Source organism: Loxodonta africana, chromosome 3 (genome assembly GCF_030014295.1).
Source record: "Loxodonta africana isolate mLoxAfr1 chromosome 3, mLoxAfr1.hap2, whole genome shotgun sequence".
NCBI lineage: Eukaryota > Metazoa > Chordata > Mammalia > Proboscidea > Elephantidae > Loxodonta > Loxodonta africana.
In genome coordinates this window covers 51,785,471-51,806,238 of record NC_087344.1, presented here as the reverse complement: position 1 = coordinate 51,806,238, position 20,768 = coordinate 51,785,471, and the positions used below count along the sequence as shown (strand labels likewise).

Below are 20,768 nucleotides of genomic sequence, written 5' to 3'. Positions count from 1 at the left end.
TGCTGTGTTCTGACTGAACAAAACAGTCAAATCCTTATGTACCTCTTGGGGTCCTGTACTACCTGTCTTTTGCCTTTTTCTCAAAGGGCAACTTAAATGGAGACAAAATTCCCACCTAAAAAACTCATTTTTTTCCCCTTAGAATTTTGTAGACTTTGGGATCTCGTGAGAAGAAGTCTCAGACCTATATGACTTTTCCCCACCCACACCCCATTGCTGTTGTGTGCCTTTGAGGAGATCCTGACTCATGTAGTGACCCCCCAGGACTACGTAGAACTGCCCCATAGGGTTTCCAAGGAGTGGCTGGTGAGTTAGCACCAGCTAACAGACTTTTCAATTAGCAGCCGAGCTCTTAACCACTGCACCACCCGGGCTTCCTTGCTTTGTTGTTGATGTTGTTAGGTGCTGTCGAGTTGGTTCCAACTCATAGTGACTCCATGTACAAAAGAAAGAAACACTGCCTGGTTCTGCACCATCCTCACAGTTGTTGTTATGGTTGAGTCCATTGTTTCAGCCACTGTGTCAATCCATTTTGTTGAGGGTCTTCCACTTTTTCACTGACCCTCTACTTTACCAAGCATGATGTTCTTCTCCAGGCACTGGTCCCTCCTGATAACATGTCCAAAGTATGTGAGACAAAGTCTCACCATCCTCGCTTCCAAGGAGCACTCTGGTTGTATTTCTTCCAAGACAGACTTGTTCGTTTCTTTTGGCAATCCATATTCTTCGACAACACCATAATTCAAAGGCTTCAATTCTTCTCCATTCTTTCTTATTCATTGTCCAGCTTTCACATGCATATGATGCGACTGAAAACACCATGGCTTGGGTCAGGCACACTTTAGCCCTCAAAGTGACATCTTTGCTTTTTAACACTTAAAAGAGGTCTTTTGCAGCAGATTTGCCCAGTGCAATGCATCTTTTGATTTCTTGACTGCTGCTTCCATGGCGGTTGATTGTGGATCCAAGTAAAATGAAATCCTTGACAATTTCAATCTTTTCTCCATTTATTATGATGTTGCTCATTGGTCCAGTTGTGAGGATTTTTGTTTTCTTTATGTTGAGGTGCAATCCATACCGAAGGCTGTGGTCTTTGATCTTCATCATAAGTGCTTCAAGTCCTCTTCACGTTCAGCAAGTGTCATCTGCATAATGCAGGTTGTTAATGAGTGTTCCACCAATCCTGATGCCCCATTCTTTTTCATATAGCCCAGCTTCTTGGATTATTTGCTCAGCATACAGATTGAATAAGTATCGTGAAAGGATACAACCCTGACACACACCTTTTTTGATTTTAAACCACGCAGTATCCCCTTCTGACTCATGGCTACCTCATGGTACGGAGTAGAACTGCTCCACTGGGTTTTCAAGGCCAACACCTTTCAGAAGCAGATCACCACATCTTTCTTCCCAGGTACCTCTGGGTAGGTTTGAACCATCAACCTTTTAATTAGTAGTTGAGCGCTTAACTAATTGCACCACCCAGGGACTTTTCCTGCCTATGTGTTCCTGTAATTTGGTCTATTTCTTATAATTCATTTTTTATTATGAAATACACATACAGAGAAGCATATTTTATACACATTAAAATGAATAATTAAAGGAATACCATATACTGCAGAATCTTGGCTCTGGCTAGGTATCTGGGGACTGACTGGCAATGTGGAGTTGAATAGGGATGTGCTCCTGCTCTCAGGTGGCTCAGCCTTCCCTTGGGCCCTCACTCTCCCCCTCCTCCTGGAAAGGATCTGTGGGAAGCTTAGAACCAACTGGGCTCAGACTGTACAAGATTTTATAGACCAAACATATGCCCTGGGTGATGCAGTCAGCGTGCTCAGCTGCTAAATGAAAGGCTGGAGGATCAAGTACACCCAGAAGCACCTTGGAAGAAAGGCCTGGAGATCTAATTCTGAAAAAAAAATCAGCCATTGAAAATCCTATGGAGCACAGTTCTACTCTGACATATATGAGGTCTCCATGAGTCAGAACCGACTCACCAGCAACTGGTTATATGCCTAGAAGTAAAAAACACATGCAATAACACTAGCCTTTGAGTTGTGGTGTTGGTGAAGAATATTAAATATACCGTGGACTGCCAGAATAACAAACAAATCTGCCTCGGAGGAAGTACAGCCAGAATGCTCGTTAGAGGCAAGGATGGAGAGACTTCGTCTCACATAGTTTGGACATGTTATTAGGAGGGACCAGACCCTGGAGACAGATATCATGCTTGGTAGAGTAGATGGTCAGTGAAAAAGAGGAAGACCTTTGATGAGATGGATTGACACAGTGGCTGCAACAATGGACTCAAGCATAACAACGATTGTGAGGATGGCGCAGGACTAGGTAGTGCTTTGTTCTGGTGGGCATAGTGTCACTATGAGTCAGAACCGACTCCACGGCGCCTAATAACAACAATAGAACTTTAAAGTTTGTAATTGAATTCGTGTTGAATGAATGAATGAGTGATAGGAATGATATGTTGACCTTATGTACAAAGTGATTTAAAAAGCTTTTTTAAAAATCCAAAACTTTATTGCAGCTTCTTGTAGCCAGAACTGAGCTTGCAATGCCAAGACGATCTTGGGATCCAAGGAAGCAAGCCATTGCTGGAAGGGTTGGTCACCTCTGGGGAGCCAAAATGTCCCCAAGAGCTGTACACTGTGACACCGCAGGGGACCAGAAGCCTCTGGCCAGGAGGTGTTGGAGGAGAGGATTCTGGGAGGGGCCGGGCTCAGGGCACCATCTTCCACCACTGGAAGGAGAAGGGCTTCCGGCGCACGTTGGTGCCGCAGTGCACCTCCCCGCGATGAACGTGGTAGGAGTCAAAGTCGTCGATAAAGATGCAGTGCAAGCCCAGAGGCTCCAGCAGGGACCGCACCTCCTCCTCTAGGCAGCAGCGGCCCTTGATGATGGGTCCGAAGGGTTTGGGGATGCCCAGGTATTTCCCCAGCACCAGCATGTTCACCTGCAAAAAGGTGGGATCCCAGATCAAAGGTATCACTACCTGAGGGGCCCCTCCCTCCTTTGACCTTCAGAAATAACAGCCTGCTTTATAGATGAGGAAACTGAGGCCCAGACAGGTAAAGTGGCTTCCTTAACACCACCCAGCTAGTCTAGGACTTATACCCAAGTCTGTTGAACCTCAGGGTCCAAGCTCACAACACCACACTCTCCTCCCCACCTTTGACCTTCTGGCAAATTTTTTCTATTACTCAAGACCCAGCTCAAACGCCACCTTCTCTGTGAAGCAGCCGTGACTGCCCCGCACTCTGGCAATTAGTCACTCCTCCTCTCTGTGGGAGGCACTTAGTATCTGTGGAGTGGATGAATAAATGGTTACCTCTGTTACAGCGCTTTTAATACACGATAACTTATGTAAACACCACTGTTTCGTCCATTATATTGGGAGGTGGCCTGGTGAGGTAGAAGGATGAGGGTCTGGGTTCCAGGCCAACATGGGTTTGAATCTCAGCTCTACAACTCAATGTATGACCTTAGGCAAGTCGCTTCACCTCTCTGAGCCTCGTCAGCACGATGAGCCCAAACACATTGCCATTGCTATGACAATTAGACAAGAGCATGTATGCAAAGCACTGTGCCCAGCACATGTTGTTAGCTGCCATCTAGTCAGCCCCTGACTCATGGCTACTCCATGCACAACGGGATCAGGCCACTGTGATCCATAGGGTTTTCATTGGCTGGTTTTTGGAAGTAGATCGCTAGGCCTTTCATTCTAGTGTGTCTTAGTCTGGAAGCTCCACTGGAGCCTGTTGTTTAGTATCACAGCAAAATGCAAGCCTCCACTGACAGATGGCTGGTGGCTTTGCTTGAGGGGCATTGTTTGGGAATTGAACCTGGAAGGCAAGAATTCTACCACTGAACCACCACTCTGTCCATACCCAGCAGGTACCAAACCAAACCAAATCCATGGCCCCCAAGTCAATTCTGACTCACAGCGGCCTTGTGGGACAAAGTAAAACTGCCCCATAGAGTTTCCAAGGCTGTAATCTTTCCAGAAGCTGACTGCCACATCTTCCTCCCACAGGGCAGCTGGTGGGTTCAAACCATTTACCTTTCAGTTAGCAGCTGAGCGCTTAACCACTGTGCCACCAGGGCTCCTTACCCAGCACATAGTAGGCACGTATTAGAGTAGCTCCCTGGGGGCGCAGGCAGGGCTGTGCACAGTCAGTCTCCTAGTTCATGAGTGACTGAATGGGCATATCATTTCCTGTGGCCGCTCAGACATAGCCCCGCTGTCGGTGTCTCTACGTGTTCCACACCCACTGATGGATTGCTCTGAGATGCCCCATCCCCAGCCATGGGCATCAGCTTTCCTTCCTGAGCTGGGAAGCCTGCCGGGCAAACCCCAAGAGGAAACAGGATGCTCGGGACCAAGGACTTTTATTCAGGGACCTGGGGAGGAGTGGCACCGCCTCCTGCTTTGTTTTGGCCAAACCCCGAACCCACTGCTGTTAAGTCAATTCTGACTCATAGCGATCCTATACGATAGAGCAGAACTGCCCCATAGGGTTTCCAAGGAGCTGCTGGTGGATTCGAACTGCCAACCTTTTGGTTAGCAGCCAAGCTCTTAACCACTGAGCCACAAGGGCCCCTCTGCTGCCCCAAGAAACCCTTTATTCGAGAACAAAATCTTTTGCAGAACCTTGATGCATAAAACAGAAAATCTGAGCCACTGAATTTGCACCCCTGCCTTGGAACCCCAGCACCCTGGGGAACACAGTTTGAAAACCACTGTGCCAAGGACTGCTGGCTCTTCCCTGAACTCCCTGCATGGAGGGAGGCTGGTGGCAGAGGGGACCCAGTGGAACCGGGTGAAGTTTCTACCTGATCCTTGGGTATTCTTTGGAAAGAGAGCGTCACAGGGCTGAGGGGTCGTAAAATGTAGTAGATAACTTCAAGATAGTGCTTGCGGGTCACAGTTAACAGATCTCAACAAAGGTGGGCTCACCTTCAAGCCCACCCTTCAGAGGGTGATCCTACCCAGCCCTGGCCATGCCACCTCCCTAGACAGGACTGCCCAGACCACCCAGTCTAAAGTGGTGCCCCTGTGTTCATTTTCTTGAGGGGCTTAATGTAACCTGAAAGCATCTCGTTTGAGTTCCTGTCCCTTCCCATGGCAGGGCAGCTGATGGCAGGGCAGGTAGTAGTTAGAGCATGGGTTCTGCAACCAGACCCCTAGCTTTGAATTCAAGTTCTGCCACTTGCCAGCTGTCTGTATTTGTGCAAGAGACCACATCTCACTGGGCCTCCATGTAAAGTGGAGGCAATAATAGTATCCAAATTGCAAGGTGGTTTTGAGATATCGGAAAGTCAACAAAACCCACAAAAACCAGCTGCTCTCAAGTTGATCAAACCCATGGCAACCCCATGTGTGTCAGAGTAGAACTGTGCGCCATAGGGTTTTCACGACTGTGATTTTGGGGAAGTAGATTGCCAGGCCTTTCTTCCGAGGCTTCTCTGGGTGGTCTCGAACCTCCAACCATTCAGTTAGCAGCCGAGCCCATTAATGGTTTGCACCACCCAGGGACTCCTTATAAACTGTAAAGGGTCATGAAAATCCCAGGCAGGTGAGGAGGAGAGCCCAAGCCTTCTGGACCTGCCGAGAGGCCTGGTGGCCTCTGGGCAAATGCCTCCTCACCATGTTTGGGTAAAAGGCTTCTGCCTTGAGGGTCGCGTTGTCGTCCTTCAGGAGCCTGTAGAGCTGGGGGATGTCGATGATGTCACACTCCTCCAGGCCCAGTTCCCGCTTCAGCACCTCTCGGTTCCAGTCAATGCAGCGCTAGGTGGGGAGGGAGGAGGGTGGTGAGCATGCTGAGGGAAAGGGCAGGGTCCAAAGGCAGCACCTGTGGCCTCTCTGACGGGCAGCTCCCTGGCCCTGGGGCTTCGGCCTGCGTGGGCCTCTTTCCTCCTCTGTTTCCATCCTCTCTCCCTCTGCTCTCCCTGGATCTCTGGGTCTCTCTCTGCCTCTCCCTCTACTTCTGTGTGCCTCTTTCTGGACACTCTGCTTGGCCTCTCACACGGTCCCTCTGTGCCTCCGTTTTTTAGGGTTTTACCTCAGTCTTTCTCTGACTTTTCTCTTTTTCATGCATCATCCTATTCCTGGGATGTTGACTGGGGTTTCTCTCCCTCTCGTTTATCCAAATCTTAAGAGACCTCACCATAGCCCCCTGGGGCTGCTTATCACTGAGCTGACATGTAGCCCACGGAAGGCTCCTGCCTGTGCCCCTAATTGCAGGGAAAGTGGCTGGGGTGGGGGTGGCATCTCCTGGGCACCCAGACTTTGTACCTCCACATATGAGTTATGGTCTCTCAATTTCTTGTTCGATAGAATGTGCTTTATTTTCTGCTGCCCTTTTTCTGCTATGGAGAAAAAGAAAAAAATGCAAATGAATTCGGGAGTCCATTTCCCTCCTCCGAGTAGGTGCTGTGAGGACTTGATTTCTCCATCTGTAAAATGGGGGCATCAATGATCCCTAATGTACACGTTTGGTGTGAGCATCTGGAAGGCAAAGCTTTGGATGAAGTATTTTATCAGTGTCAGTTCTCATTTAAAATGTTGCTCTCATGCCATTAGATCCTCTTATCTCCAGAGGGATCCCTTCTACAAAGGGGAAAAAGAGGCGTGACAGCTGCCTGATGCCACATGACACACTACAGATATTAGGCAAAAATGCTCCGATGTAGAGGCTTGTCATCCTCTGACCCCAGCCTATGTCTGTGAACGTCAATGAAAAAATATTTCGGTAAAAAAATTATAATATCTTATCACACCACATTACACCATATTGTCTTTATATGACCTGAAAGACAATTTCTTTCAGGTCCTCAAACACATCTTGCTTTCTCTTGCCTCGGAGTCTTTGCATTCACTGTTCTCTCTGTAAAATTTTCCTTCCCGTCATCCCATCACCCCACTTATCTGGCCGACTCCTACTCATCCCTCATGTTCCTGCTTGGTCTTCACCTCCTCCACAAAGCTCTCCCTGAGCTCTCCTAGACATCCCTCAAGCCCACTGTGTTATAGTTGTTTGCTTGACTGGCTTCTCCTGGACTGTGAGCCCCGAGGGCTGGAAGCCATTTTGCCCTGCTCTCCAGGGTATCCCCTGGCTCTGAGCATGATGCCTGGCCTGTAGTAGGTGCTCAGAAAATACCTGTTGCCTAGGTGATTCCTTTTGGCAACAGGTGACCACGGCAAGCAGAGAAAAATGCTCGGATAGGAGGAACAGGCAAGCTTCACTTACTCTCGACCCCTTCAAACAGCACAGCCTCTTCATGGCCCTCCTCTTCCTGCTTCTGGAACAATTTGTAGCAGGCTCTCGGGCTGGACAGAAGCAGACGGAATCCCTGGAGGCAGGAAACACTGAGGTCAGAGGTCAGCATTGCCCATGGGCTTAGCCAAGGGTGTAGGGAGTGCAGACTTGGTTGGCTGGCTCCCCCATCCTCCCACCCCAGGAGTGAATGAAAAAGAGTCAAACATGGGAACCCAGGAAGGAGGCACATGGCCTCCTCCAGGCAGGCCTCCAGATTGCACCTTTCTGTCCTTTGCTGGCACAAAGCTCAGGAACTCGTCCACGTGGCCCACATCCAGCCAGTCAGAATAGAGCTTCACAGGGGCCTGCACCTGCTGGGCATCAAGGAAGGTCTGCAGGGCCCAGTGCATCTCTCGGCTGTCATTGCTGCCAATGCAGGGTTAAAGGAATGTGAGGTGGGGGAAGAGAAGGTGGTAGGGAGGAGGGTCAGCAAGAAGGTCTCTCGGAGACTGGGGGCTCGGCAAAGGGGTCAGGGTTCTTCTGCAGCTGGGGAAGAGATTCAGGGGCCCAAATGCCTCCTCACCTTTATTTTATTTGCTAGAATTTGTGGGATATAAGAACTGTTATTCCAGTGTTATTGGGGGAAACTGAGGCACAGAGTATTTAAGGTATATGGGGCTGGAGCTTAGCCTGAGAAAGCATTACCTTTTGACTTAGTCTGGTTGCTGGTGTTAGAGAAAAACGTGGGGTTTGGAGTCAGTCTGACCTGAGCTCTTGGTCCCTTTTAGCTGTGTGGCCTTGAGAATGATTCTTCACCTCTCTGAGCCTGGGTTTTCTCCTTGCCCTGGTCTACATGATCTAGCTCTGCCTAGCTCTGTTGCTCAATCTGTTCTAGCCACTCTGGCCTTGTTGAACACACCAGGGTTGTTCTTGCCTCAGAGCCTTTGCAAGTCTCTTCCCTCTGCTTGGAATTCTCTGCCCCATATCTCCACATGACCAGGTCCTTCTTGCCATCAGGCTTCAGCTCCCTAGTCACCCTGGCTAACCTAGTTCCCACTCCTCCTCTGCACCTCTCTCGTTTGTTTTCTTTACTATTAGAAAATGATTTTATTTACTTTTCTACTATCTTCCCCGCTAGAATGGGGGCAGGGATTTGTCCGTCATAGTCACAGTTGCCTTCCCAGCTCCTAACATAAAAAAAAAAAAAACCCAAACTCATTGCTGTCAAATCAATTCCAACTCACTGTGACCTTATAGGACAGAGTAGAACTGCCCCCATAGTGTGTCCAAGGCTGTAATCTTTGCAGAAGCAGACTGCCACGTCTTTCTCCCATTGAGTGGCTGGTGGCTTCAAACTGCCAACTTTCCAGTTAGCAGCCAAGTGCTTAACCACTGAGTCACCAGGGTTCCTTGCTGCTAGTATAATGCCTGGTATATAGTAGGTGCTCAGTAAATATTCACTGACTGAAAGAATGGATGTATGTGATGGAGCTGGGATTTGAACTTGGGTCTATGGGCCCCAAAGCCCATGTCCCTTGTCCTGTACTTTGATCTTCTTATACTCTCTTAAGTTTATTGAGCCCTCTTGGGTTGGGGGCTGGTAGCAGAGGCTTCCGATTCTGGATTCTGCTTTTCCGTGGCACCCCTGGGCCCTGACCACCCTTCCCCTCCCCTCTTCACCTGGGGTAACTGCTGTTCCCGATGAGAATCCTGCCGAGTGGATATTCCTTCTCCCCAACTGTGACTGGGGGGCTCACGTCCAGATTCCCAAATGAGTCGAGGCCGGTGATCTGCCCTATTTTGCTCTCTCGAGTCACATAGCCAAAATCTGGACCCTGAAATGGAAGAAGTAAGCAGCAAGACTTAGAGAAAAGAGTCCCTGAGTGAAGAGAGGGTGAGGTTCAAGTTTCAAAGGTTAACTTGGTTACAACAAGGAATTCAATAACCACCAGTGGGTATTGTGGACTGTTGACGGAATGTTGTATCAGGTGAGCAACAAAAGGGACTGGCATTTGTTGGGTACCCAATGTGTGCCAGTTGCTTCATAAACCTTGCTGTTATTTGCCTTAGAGTAGCCGCTGACTTCAGGCAACCCTACGCACAATGGAAGCAAATGCTGCCTGGTCCTGCATCAGCCCCACGATGGTTGCAGGTTAGACTATTACTCTATTGAGACTTCATGGGCTGAGTTTTGGAAGTAGATTGCCAAGCCTTTCTTCCTAGTCTGCCTTGGTCTGGAAGCTCCACTGAAACCTGTTCAGCATCATAGCAACATGCAAGTCTCCACTGACAGACAGGTGGTGGCCGTGCATGAGATGCCTCGGCCGGGATGCAAACCTGGGTCTCCTGCACGGAAGGTGAAAATTCCACCACAGAGCCACCACCATCACCCTTGGTAAACCTTCGCTTGGGCTTAATAACAAATCTGTAAGTATCATTTTATCCTTATTTTGCAGATGAAGAAACAAAGCTCAGAGTGGTAGTGTGGCTGCCCACAAAGCCCCAGAGCCAGTTTGTGGAAGAGTCAGGATTTGAGTTTTCTCCCCAGCGAGAGTTCCTGGCCACACCAGGCTGTGTCTTCATCTCGGCTGAAGCGAGCTTCACAGAATGCCTGCGACGGCTCCATGCGGGTCTTCGTGAAGGACCAGGGACCCGACTCTCACTCCCTGTGTGAGGCTCCTGGGGCGCCTCTAACACGTTCCCACAAACAGGGCAGCTTAAAGCAGCGCAAATACATTCTGTCACAGTTCTGAGGGCAGAAGTCCGAAATCAGCGTCTCTGGGATAATGCCAAGGTGTCCGAAGGGCTGGTTCCTTCTGGAGGCTCTACCAGTACCAGTATCAGTTATAGTTGTTGTTAGCTGCCATTGAGTAAGTTCTGACACCAATGTACAAAAGAATGAAACACTGCCCGGCCCTCGCCACCCTCACAGTTGTTGTTATGCTCGAGCCCACTCTTGCAGCCAATGTGTCAATGCATCTCATTGAGGGTCTTCTTCTTTTTCACTGACTCTCTACCAAGCACGATGTCTTTCTCCAGGGACTGGCCCCTCCTGATAACATGTCCAAAGTATGTGAGACATAGTCTCCCCATCCTTGCCTCTAAGGAGCATTCTGGTTGTCCGTCTGCCAAGACAGATTTGTTCCTTCTTCTGGCAGTCCATGGTATATTCAATATGCTTCGCCAACATCATAATTCAAAGGCATCGATTCTCCTTTGGTCTTCCTTATTCATTGTCCAGTTTTCACATGCATATGAGGTGACTGAAAACACCATGGCTTAGGCCAGGCACACTTTAGTCCTCAAAGTGACATCGCACACCAGTACCAGTACCAGCTGCCATCTCATCAGCTCCAGCTCATGACGACCCCATGTGTGTCAGAATAGAGTTGTGCTCCATAGGGTTTTCAACAGATGATTTTTTAAAGAAGTAGATTGCCAGACCTTTCTTCTGGGGTGCCTCTGGGTGAACTCGACCCTCCAACATTTTGGTTAGCAGCTCAGCATGTTAACTGTTTGCAGCACCCAGGTTCTGTCTGGAGGCTTTAAGGGAGCCTTTTGCAGCGTCTAGTGGCCACCTTGGCTCATGGCGCTTCCACCGTCTTCAAATAGAATCACTCCCATCTCTGCTTCACTCATCACATCACCTTCTCCCACTCTGGCCCTCCTGCCTCCCTCTCGTTGGAGTGTTATGGTTATATTGGGTCCACCTAGATAATCCAGGATAATCTCCCATCTCGAGATCCTTAATTTAATCATGTTGGCAAAGTCCCTTTTGCCATAAAAGGTAACATTCACGGGCTTCAGGGATTAGGATTTGGACATATTTGAGGGGCCATTATTCAGTCTACCACACACCTTAGGAGCGGATGCAGCCTCGTAGCTGCGTTGTTAGTTGCCACCGACTCAGCTCCAACTCATGACAATCCCACGTACAACAGAATGAGATGTTGCCCCGTCCTGCACCATCTCACAACCGTTGGTATGCTTGACTCCATTGTTGCGACCGTGGTGTATTTTGACTGTCTTCCAACTGGGGGCTCACCTTCCAGCACTATATCAGACAATATTCTGTGTGATCCATAGGATTTTCATTGGTTGATTTTTGGAAGCAGATCACCAGGTCTTTCTTCCTAGTCTTTCTTAGTCTGGAAGCTCCACTGAAACCTGTCCCCCATGGGTGACCCTGCTGGTATTTGAAATACCAGTGGCATAGCTTTCAGCATCACAGCAACATGCAAACCACCACAGTATGACAAACTGATCTTCCATAAACCAATGGTCCATTCCCTGGAGCTCCAGGTACTCCCTGAAAGTAGATTCCAAATTGTGTGCCTAGGTGCATTTTCCTGGGAAAATAAGTAGTCTCAAGGAGGTCTGCGACTCCAAAAGTTTAAAAACCATCATTTCCAATTTCTCTCCTCCCTGTCTCTCTAAAACCCACACCACTATTACTTTCACCCCCAAAGCCTGAGTTCCAACTTCTCCACTCACTTTTTGTGTGACATTGAGAAATGTGCTTTACCTCTCACAGCCTCAATGTCCTCATCTGTAAAATGGGCCTATTAATAGCATCTACATAAAAGGTTATCAGATGAATTAAATGAGTCAGTGCAAGTAAAGACTTTAGCACTGTGACTGACACAGAATGCATGCTCAACTCTCATCATTATGATTGCTGTTATTGTTCTGCTATGCTGAGTTTGCGTGAACCTGCCAGGCTAGTCAAGCATAACTCACCTTTACATCACCTGCCACTCAACCCCTCCCCACATACGCAGAGACTTTGGCTGATAAAGTCATGACCAGGGAATGACCACTCTGGTCCTGAAAACCGCCAAGTCTTGGATGGAGCCCTGAGGACCAGACTCCACCCAAAAAATAGAACCTCCAAGTGGATACTGGGAAAGGTACCAATCCTGGCTCCACCACCACCTTGCTGCAAGAATATCTCTAGTTCAACAAGGATGCCTGCGTCCGACCACCTCCCTCAGTAGGGTTATCTTGAGGACAAGGTGAGCTCATGGGTGGAAAGGGCTTTGGGAAGTGAGCCAGATCTTTTCATCACAGTAGCAGTGAAAACAACCAGCCTCTCTCGCACCACCCCAGAACAAGCAGGGATTGCCCTTGTGGGAGCTGGGCTGTTCAGCCCACAGGGGTGGGCGGAGGACGGATAGGCTAATGAGGAAGGCAAGGAGGTTTCAGCAGCTGGCGGCGACCCCCATCCCCATGCAGGTACCAGCAAGCTCTTGATGGGGAAGTCCTTCAGGCCTCTGTTCCGTGGGGAGTCGAAGACCACCGGCAGCGTTTTATGCGGGGCTTGGATGTAGCCAATCTCTATTTCATCCTGGGCAGAAGGAGCAGAAAGGAGGCTGTTAGGTGTGCTGCCTGGGTCTCAGCTCCCAGTGCAGGGATGCAGGGCATGGAGCCATCCACACTCATCCTTGGAGTCCTGTGAAATATTCAACCCCAGAGAAGGGAGTCTGAGAAAGCAGAGTTTATTGCCCTGTGTTTTCCTGGCACACAAACAAGTGGTGAAACCCCTCCTGTGCCTTCATCCCACTCCTGCTGTGTGCCCTGGCTGGGCACTGGGGTCCATGATGAACAAGACACAGCCCTGTCCTCAGGGAGCCTGTCCCTCCTCAAGGAACCTGTCCCTCAAGATGAGGGAGCCAAAGAGCTGGGCAGCTACTACCTCATGTTAGCAGGGTGATAGGAGGGCAAGTCAAGGGTCTGCGGGGACATGGAGGAGGGGCTCCCCATGCTATTGGGGTTGGGGCCGGTCAGAGAAGGCTTCCTGGAGGAAGGGAGGCCTGGAGGGTGAGTAAGAATAGCCCCTCCCCCACAGCCTCCTGCCTGCCCCAAAGGAGGGCAGGTAGGGCCCCAACAGAGCCCAGGGGGGGTTCGGAGATGAATCTGGTGCAAATCCTGCTTCAAGGGTCTTGTATTCTAGAGGGCAGATGTGATATTGGGCATAAGTCGAACCATATGAAATTGCCATTTTCTTAGGTCAAAAATGTTGACATATCAGAAGTTTCATACGGTTCAATCTGACATCGCAAAGACAGAATGACAAGAAAGAAAATGGGGATTTGGAAGAAAGGGGATGAATTCCCACTGAAGGGTTGGGGAAGCCTATGGAGGGGGAACATTCAAGCTGGGATTCGATGGGGATGGGCGAAGGAACGGCATGGGCAAAGGTGTGGAGGTGGGGCAGCAGGGGAATGGCACGGACCAGAGATCTGAGGGAGAAAGGAGATCTGGGTCAGCCCGCCAACTGCACACTGGGTGGCTGCCCAATGCCAGGCTTTGGGGTGCCGAGCCGAATGGTACTGAGTCTCTGCCTTAGGGAGCTCACGCGTAATATTCTAGGCGGGCACAGAAACAGAGCCTGGCGCTGCAGAGTAGCTGGTGCAGGGACAGGCTGGGCCAGGAACAGGCTGGGCTAGGAACGCAGCCAGGGCGGGTGGGCCCCAGAAGCAGACTGAGGAGGAGGCTATGGGAGCCACGGCAAGTCTGGGGGCGGAGCCAGCAAGGCCAGCTTGTGGGGAGGACCACTCAAGGGAAAGGTTAAGGGTTGAGCCCCCTGAGCTTTGCATCCTCTCTGAGGCCAACTGAGAGTTTTCAACCAGGGCGGTGGCTTTTATCTTGGTGACCACGGTGGGCATGCGGTGGCCCGCAGTCAATGTCAGTTGACTTATTGGCCCAAGCTGCCTTATGCAGGGACATTCAGAGGCACTTAACTCCCTGCCTGTCCAAGAAAGGGTGGCTGGCAAGGTGCTGGGCTGGGAAAGGGAGCCTGGGTCCCCTAAGTGTCCTTTGCCCCATGTGCCCCAGACCACCTGCCCTTGCCCACCTGCCCCACAGGGCCACGTACCTGTATCCACTGGTCGTTCTTGTTCTCTTTCATGGGGCAGATGGTCAGCTTGCACTTGGCTTTCTTGGCCAGAGCAGTTACTGACTTCAGGAAGTCCTTGTTTTCAGAAATCCTGAACAGAGCAGAAAAGCAGCCCCTCAGCGCTCTGGATTCAGCCAGTGGCCTGGGCTGGGCTCTGAGGGGGGCAAGCTAGATAGCCTCAGTGTCCCCTAGGGGGCGCAAGAGCCCAGGCCTGGACGAAGTGGGAAGGGCACGTGGTAGATGCTCAGGAGACGCTTGTGCGCCTGCTCCTCCTGTCTCTCTGCTCTTAAGCAGGCATTATCTCATTTAATCCTCATAGCTCACGAGGCAGGAGCTAGCAGGAACCCCCTTTCACCAGGAGGAGACAGAGCATGGAGGTCATGCCACCTGGGGACAGCTCCAGGATTTAAACCCAGGCCTCTCTGGCATCCAGCCTGCATCCTAACCATCAGGTCACACTCTCACTCCTTCTGCCCCTGAAGCAACTGGAAGAGAAGAGGGGAGGGTGACCCTGAGGCCTCGCACACTTATCAGGGGCTCTCAGACTAGAGAAGAGATGCCTAGGGTGTCCCCAGAGACAAGACCCAGCAGGTCTGGAGTCGGCCAGGAACCTGCATTTTAAGCAAGTTTCCAGGTGTTTCTGATGTAAGAGGTTCACGGACCACACTGAAAAACCCTGGAAGCCTGGCTGGGGGACTCAGCCATCACCGGGGCAAGATAACCACCACCACAATTTTTCCCATTCATACGGTTAGTGCATGGTGGGCTCTGGCCAGAACCCAGAGCTCCTGACTCCCGGTCCAGGGCTCCTCATGGTATGTCAGTGTCCCCCACCCCCAGCACTCCAGAGCCCCTCACCTGCACACATACACCTCCTGCGGGGGCTGGGTGTTGGGGGTCATAATCCATGGGGCCACGCGGAAGGTCACGCTATCTTGGAAAACCAGTGCTTCAGGAATCTCCTGCAGGGAGCAGGGCAGGGAAGGGGCCATCACAGCAGCCAGGGTCAACAGGTACTGCTTCCCTGGCAGCTTTCCAGGGCTCCCCTACCCAGCTGGGTTCTGCACCGCCCCCTTAGCTGGGCCACTGCCTAGAAGCCCATCCCCAGTCTGAGCTGCCATCTTGGCTTACTGGGTTGGATGTATCCAGCAGGGAGATGCCGAGGGAAATGAGCCCCGAGAAGCTTGCGTCTGGGAAATCGAGGGCCTCCACATAGAAGTTGGTGCTTTGCTGGCCACCAGGGAGCTCCAGGGCATGAGATGGCTGCTTGGGTCCCAGGACCTCCTCGTACTTGGAGGGCGACTTGCTCCCTAGAAGAAGGGCGGAGAAGGCTCAGGTCTGCTTCCCACCTCTGTAGACTCTGTTCCTTCTTCCTGGTGTGGTGACACCTTTCCCAGGGCCACCATGTGGGCCCCACCGGAGGGCTCGTACAGCCAGATCTAGCTGGAGCCATCCCTTGGGAGTATAGGACCTAAGTCCTGCTGGGCTGTCGCTCCCCAGCCTGGGGGGACATGAAGGGAGTGATGGGGGTACCTGAGCCATTCCCAAGTTTACAGGAAGTCCAGTACACATCTTGGCTCATTCATTCATTCGCAAGCACCTGTTCCAGCCAGGTTTCAGCTGAGACTTGGGGATACCAGAGGCAGAGTCACCGTCCTCACCCCCAGAGCCTGCAGAGTCTGCGGTTCAGTAGGAGGAGCACAGTCAAAATAACAGAGGGTGTTAAGTGCTGTGTTGGAGGGAAGCCTACAGGACCAGGGAGGGCTTACTGGAGGAGGTGATGCCTGATGTGTCGCCAAACAAATGTCAGTCGAATTACTTTGGTATGGAAAGGAGTTCCTGGGTGGCTCAACTACTAGTTAAAAGGTTGGCAGTTCAGATCCACCTAAAGGCAAGGTCGAAAGACAGCCCGGGCGATCTGCTTCTGAAAGGTCACAGCTTTGAACCCTATGGAGCAGTTCTCTTCTGGACACGTGGCATGGCCACGAGCTGAAATCAACAGAAGGGCAACTAATAACAACGGTAAGAATGGAAGTAAGTCAGATCACATTAGGTCTCTGCACAAACCCATCTGATTGGCCTCCCCCATCTTGCAGGCAAGTCAGTAGAAGCCTACTGAGCTGCCCCTTTCTCCTCATCTATCACTCTCCCCCTTGCACAGCCCACTCCAGCCCCACTGGCCTCCCTGCTTTCTTCTAGCCCACAGGTGTGATCTCACCTCAGGGCCTTTGCATTGGGTGTTCTTTCTGCCTGTAATGCCCTCACTCCCCCTCCCATGTCTGCTATCCAACACCCCCTTCTGCTCAAATGACAACTGTCAGGGAAGCCTTTCCTGACCACCCTCTCTACACACTCTGACTCCACCTCTTACTCCACATCCCCTTCCTTGTTGTATTTTTTTACATAGCATTTGACATCATCTCACACACTTGGTATTTTGCTTAATTTTACATATCATCGCTCAACCCTCTAAGATGAAAGCAACTTGAGGGCGGAGACTTTGTTTTGTTTGTTGCTCTGTGCTTCTAGTCTAGAACGGAGACTGGCACTTAGCGGCAGGTGTTGGTGCACTGCTGAGCAATTCCTGACATCTTTAATTAGCAGGAGGACTTCCTGGGTGGTATCGATGGTTAATGCGCTCGGCTGCTACCTGAAAGGTTGGAGGTTCAAGTCCCCCCAGAGGCACCTTGGAAGAAAGGCCTGGCAATCTACTTCTGGGAAACCAGTCATTGAAAACCCTATGGAACATACAGTTCTACTCTGACACATGGGGTCGCCATGAGTTGGAATCAACTCCATGGCAACCGGTTTTGGTTCTGATGTTGGATGTTGGAGAATGAATTATTGCCTAATGCATGCAGTCTGCTTGGATTCAAAATCTCTGTAAACATGAGTCCATTGTGAGAGAGAGAGAAACAGAGAACAGTAACAAGAGTCCTTGGGAAGGAGGTTATTTTCTTCACAGGGCTCACTAGCACCAAATATTATCTCATTTGTGTGTGTATGTGCTTGTATTTTTGTCTGTGTCCCCCTCTAGAAGGTAGTGGCAGAGACGCCGTCTGTCTTACTCAGGCTGCATCCCCAGTTCTTAGAACCTGGCTCATAGTGGGTGCTCGGGACTTATCCATGAAGGGGCTGTGCCCCATTGGTTGGGGCAGGCGGGGATCACAGATAGGGAGAAAGGACGGATGAAGAGACAGATGAAGGCCAAGGACAACTCACATTTCTCATGAAATACGCGCACTTTGCTCATCTCTGATTTGGCCACATGGAGCACCAGCTGATACTTGGTGAAGAAGTCCTTGGGGGTCTTTGTGCTCAAGGTCATCAGCGACATGTCTTGGAGATCTGGAATGAGAAGGGCATGGTCTGAGATGCAGGCCCTGAGACCCCTGGCTGGCCAGACCTGCACAGACACCTGGCTAATCTCCTGACTCCCTGGCAGAGGCTCACTGCCCTCCACCCCTCGCCCTCAAGACCCTTCTTTATCACATTGTCCAATTTTATTTTCTCCATGGTATTTCCAGTGTTTGAGATGATCTTTTTTCATTTTGGAAAGGCGTTAGATTTTTGGTCTCCTTCCACCAGGATGTAAGCTCGGCAGAGCAGGTACCACGCTTACCCTGTTCATTGCTGTGTCTCCAGCACTTGGAACCTAGAAGCACCTAGAACAGTGACTAGCACATGGCAGGTGCTCAATAACTGTTTGTGGAATGAGTGGTTGCAAATATTCTTTCTCACTGTCTTGGGCAGGAAGTGAAGTTCGTGAGCCAACCTGAACAATACTGACAAGGGCATGGGAGGGTGATGCTCTCAAGCAATAGTTTCTGATGGACTGGATGAGAGTCAAGAAGCTAAAGGCTTTGGAGTCAGCTAGGTCTGAATCTTGGCTCCGTGTGAGCGTGGAAACGTTATCTCAGTTCCTGGTACCTCAGTTTCTTCATCAGTAAGACAGGGCTGTGATGGTTCATTTTATGTGTCAGCTTGGCTAGGCTACAGTTTCCAGTTGATTTGGCCAAACACTAGACCAGTTGCTGTTCCATAATATAATCTAATGCAATGTAATCAATCAATCAGTCAGTTGAGAGGAGAGTTCCTTAGGATGTGGTCTGCCTCCAGACTTTAAATAGATATTTTGGCAGAACTCGCTCTCTCTCTTTATTCTATACTTTCCCTGTCAGCTGAACTACAGATCTTGGGATGCAAGCCTGCAAGAGTCTCCAGCCTGCCACCTGATCTACAATTGGACTTGCTAGTCCCTACAACTGAGTGAGCCAATCCCTTGAAGTAAATCCCTCTTTCTCTCTCTTTCTATATATACATACACACACATATATATTACTGGTTCTGTTTTTCTGGAGAACCCTAAGACAAGGGCTAAGAGCAGTGCCCACCCTTAGGGCTGTCATGCAGGTAAGATGAGGTAATGCATATGTAATGCTTACTGCAGTGCCTCACACTCTAGGAGTACTCACAAAGGGCCATGACTTTGACCGTGACTTTGTACCAGGCACTGTGTAGAGGCTGACCCCTGGCCTCAGGCCAGACCAACCGGATGGGATGCAACTTTACAATGCATCTATTTCTGTGTTATCCTAGCAGCTCCCCAGGAAGGCCACAGCTGCTGCCCTGGCATCACCAACCTCACCCACTTAGCACCCTCCTCCAGCAAGTGGTGATGTCCTGGTCACAGCTCAGCAGCCCAGAGTTGTGACAGGGGACCCTGTCCCCTTACCTAGCCTACCACCCTCCTTGTGGCCCTAAACCTGCCCTGGTGTCAGGATGCCTGCGTTCAAATCCTAAGCCTGCTTCTTATTAGCTGTGTAACCTTGGGCCAATTGCTTAATTTCTCTGTGCCTTGGTAGAATGAAAATGATGATAGTGCGTATTTCTTAGCTTTGTGTTAAAAAGGATCAGGTGAGTTAATGATTCTAAAGTGTTCAGAGCAGTGCCCAGGGGCTGCTCTGGCTTGTATTTGGGGCAGGCTTTCATCTGAGATTATTTTGGGCTCCAAGTTCCACCCAAGAGCAGAAATTTGAGTTGGACAGGGAGCAGGGGAATGGGAATTGGAGCCTGGAAGAAACTCGGCATTGGTCCCAGCTCTTCTCTGACTGCTGTGTGACCATGGACAGGTCATTCACCCTTTCAGGATCTTTTCCCTTTTCTTCACCTGTAAAATGAGCATCCTAACAAGGGTGTGCTTTCACTAACCCTATTTCAGAGTGCTGATACGAGGCTCAGGCCATGTGGACAAAACCCCTTTCCCTCTAGGAATCAGGGGTCTTTACCTTTGCTGTTATTCACTTCATTATTCTTGAAGTCCATGGTGGAGGATTTGGGATTGTCTTTGTCACAGTTCACCAGGAGGATGGCGCCCTGTCCGTGAGGGCCCCAGGTCCAGGTCCTCTGTGGACACCCAGGAGAGATGGGGAACACTTAGGAACCCTCATAGAGCCCCCCAACTCTTGGGGAAAGCTGAACTACCTCCCTCCATCTTCTCATCAGCTTCCTGCAGATTACGCTTTCTGCTCCCACATCAAGTAATTCTTTGGTCCCAAGAGGGGATTTTTGCCTGCCTACAAAGTCATAAACGCGTTCACCGAAAATAGAGCCCATCATTTTTCAAAAGGTGGTGATGTCAGTAAAATGGACTTAAAAAAAAACAAACCCGTTGCCGTCGAGTCGGTTCTAACCTATAGCGACTCTACAGGACAGAGTAAACCAAAAAAAAAAAACAAACCCAGTGCCGTCGAGTCGATTTCGACTCATAGCAACCCTATAGGACAGAGTAGAACTGCCCCATAGAGTTTCCACGGAGCACCTGGTAGAGTCAAACTGCCGACTCTTTGACTAGCAGCTGTAGCACTTAACCACTACCCCACCAGGGCTTCCAGTTAAATGGACTTTAACAACTTTTTAAAACTGTTGACAAACTAAGTGGGGCTAAATCTTGATGTGAAGATTCTAATCTAAATAGTTACTATTATGTGAACTCTTAAGTACTCATTTACCAAAGTACAGGTCTATTCTTAGCAGCCAGGTACTGTCTGTACAAAGATGAAAGCAAATTAAGGGACCCCACCTGGTAGGGAATCTAATAGTGACAACGCCTTCCCTTTGTCGGAGAGCATTTGCCACTGGGGGTGACTAGATTTTGAGTAGAACAAAAAAGAGTGGATTCTACTCCCAGAGTTGTAATTTTTCCAGAATCTTTTTCCCGCTTTCCCACGCTTTCCCTTACTTTTAATTGACCCCACAAGAGGGATCTTAAACTTTTTACAGGTCACAGCCTCCCATAGTGCACGTATCGGTATAAAATAATACAGGCTGTTTTGGGGGTTCAGGGACACCCTGAAGTTTATCCATGGACCCTGGGTTAAGACTACTGCACACACGTCCCTTCTGCCCTCCCCACCACCCTAGCTTCCCTCAGCACACATTCGCTGTCCCACCTGGCTCCTTCCCTCCTCCGCCCCTTGTCATTTCTTCCTTTCTCTGTTATCACCCGATATGGGCAATACCAAGGGGAAGTCATTAAGCCAGGGCTAGGGGATTCTGAGTGGGAGGGGATTCTGAGAGTCCTTGAGTGTCACAAA

The 20,768-nt window shown here is 50.1% G+C and overlaps 1 protein-coding gene across 1 annotated transcript in view; it reads right to left on the bottom strand.

Moving 5' to 3' along the window:
* Positions 1-2,514: 2,514 nt before the first annotated feature.
* LOC100675769 (protein-arginine deiminase type-4) overlaps positions 2,515-20,768 on the bottom strand; it is a 32,997-nt gene continuing 14,743 nt past the window's right edge. The window contains exons 5-16 of the mRNA XM_023552023.2: positions 19,461-19,578; positions 17,395-17,520; positions 15,304-15,482; positions 15,031-15,134; positions 14,152-14,263; positions 12,514-12,621; positions 8,955-9,109; positions 7,556-7,700; positions 7,266-7,368; positions 6,311-6,384; positions 5,663-5,803; positions 2,515-2,968 (exon numbers count right to left, since the gene is read on the bottom strand). Coding sequence (XP_023407791.1) covers positions 2,735-2,968; positions 5,663-5,803; positions 6,311-6,384; positions 7,266-7,368; positions 7,556-7,700; positions 8,955-9,109; positions 12,514-12,621; positions 14,152-14,263; positions 15,031-15,134; positions 15,304-15,482; positions 17,395-17,520; positions 19,461-19,578 — 1,599 coding nt within the window. The 3' untranslated portion in view covers positions 2,515-2,734. The remainder of the gene's footprint in view (positions 2,969-5,662; positions 5,804-6,310; positions 6,385-7,265; positions 7,369-7,555; positions 7,701-8,954; positions 9,110-12,513; positions 12,622-14,151; positions 14,264-15,030; positions 15,135-15,303; positions 15,483-17,394; positions 17,521-19,460; positions 19,579-20,768) is intronic.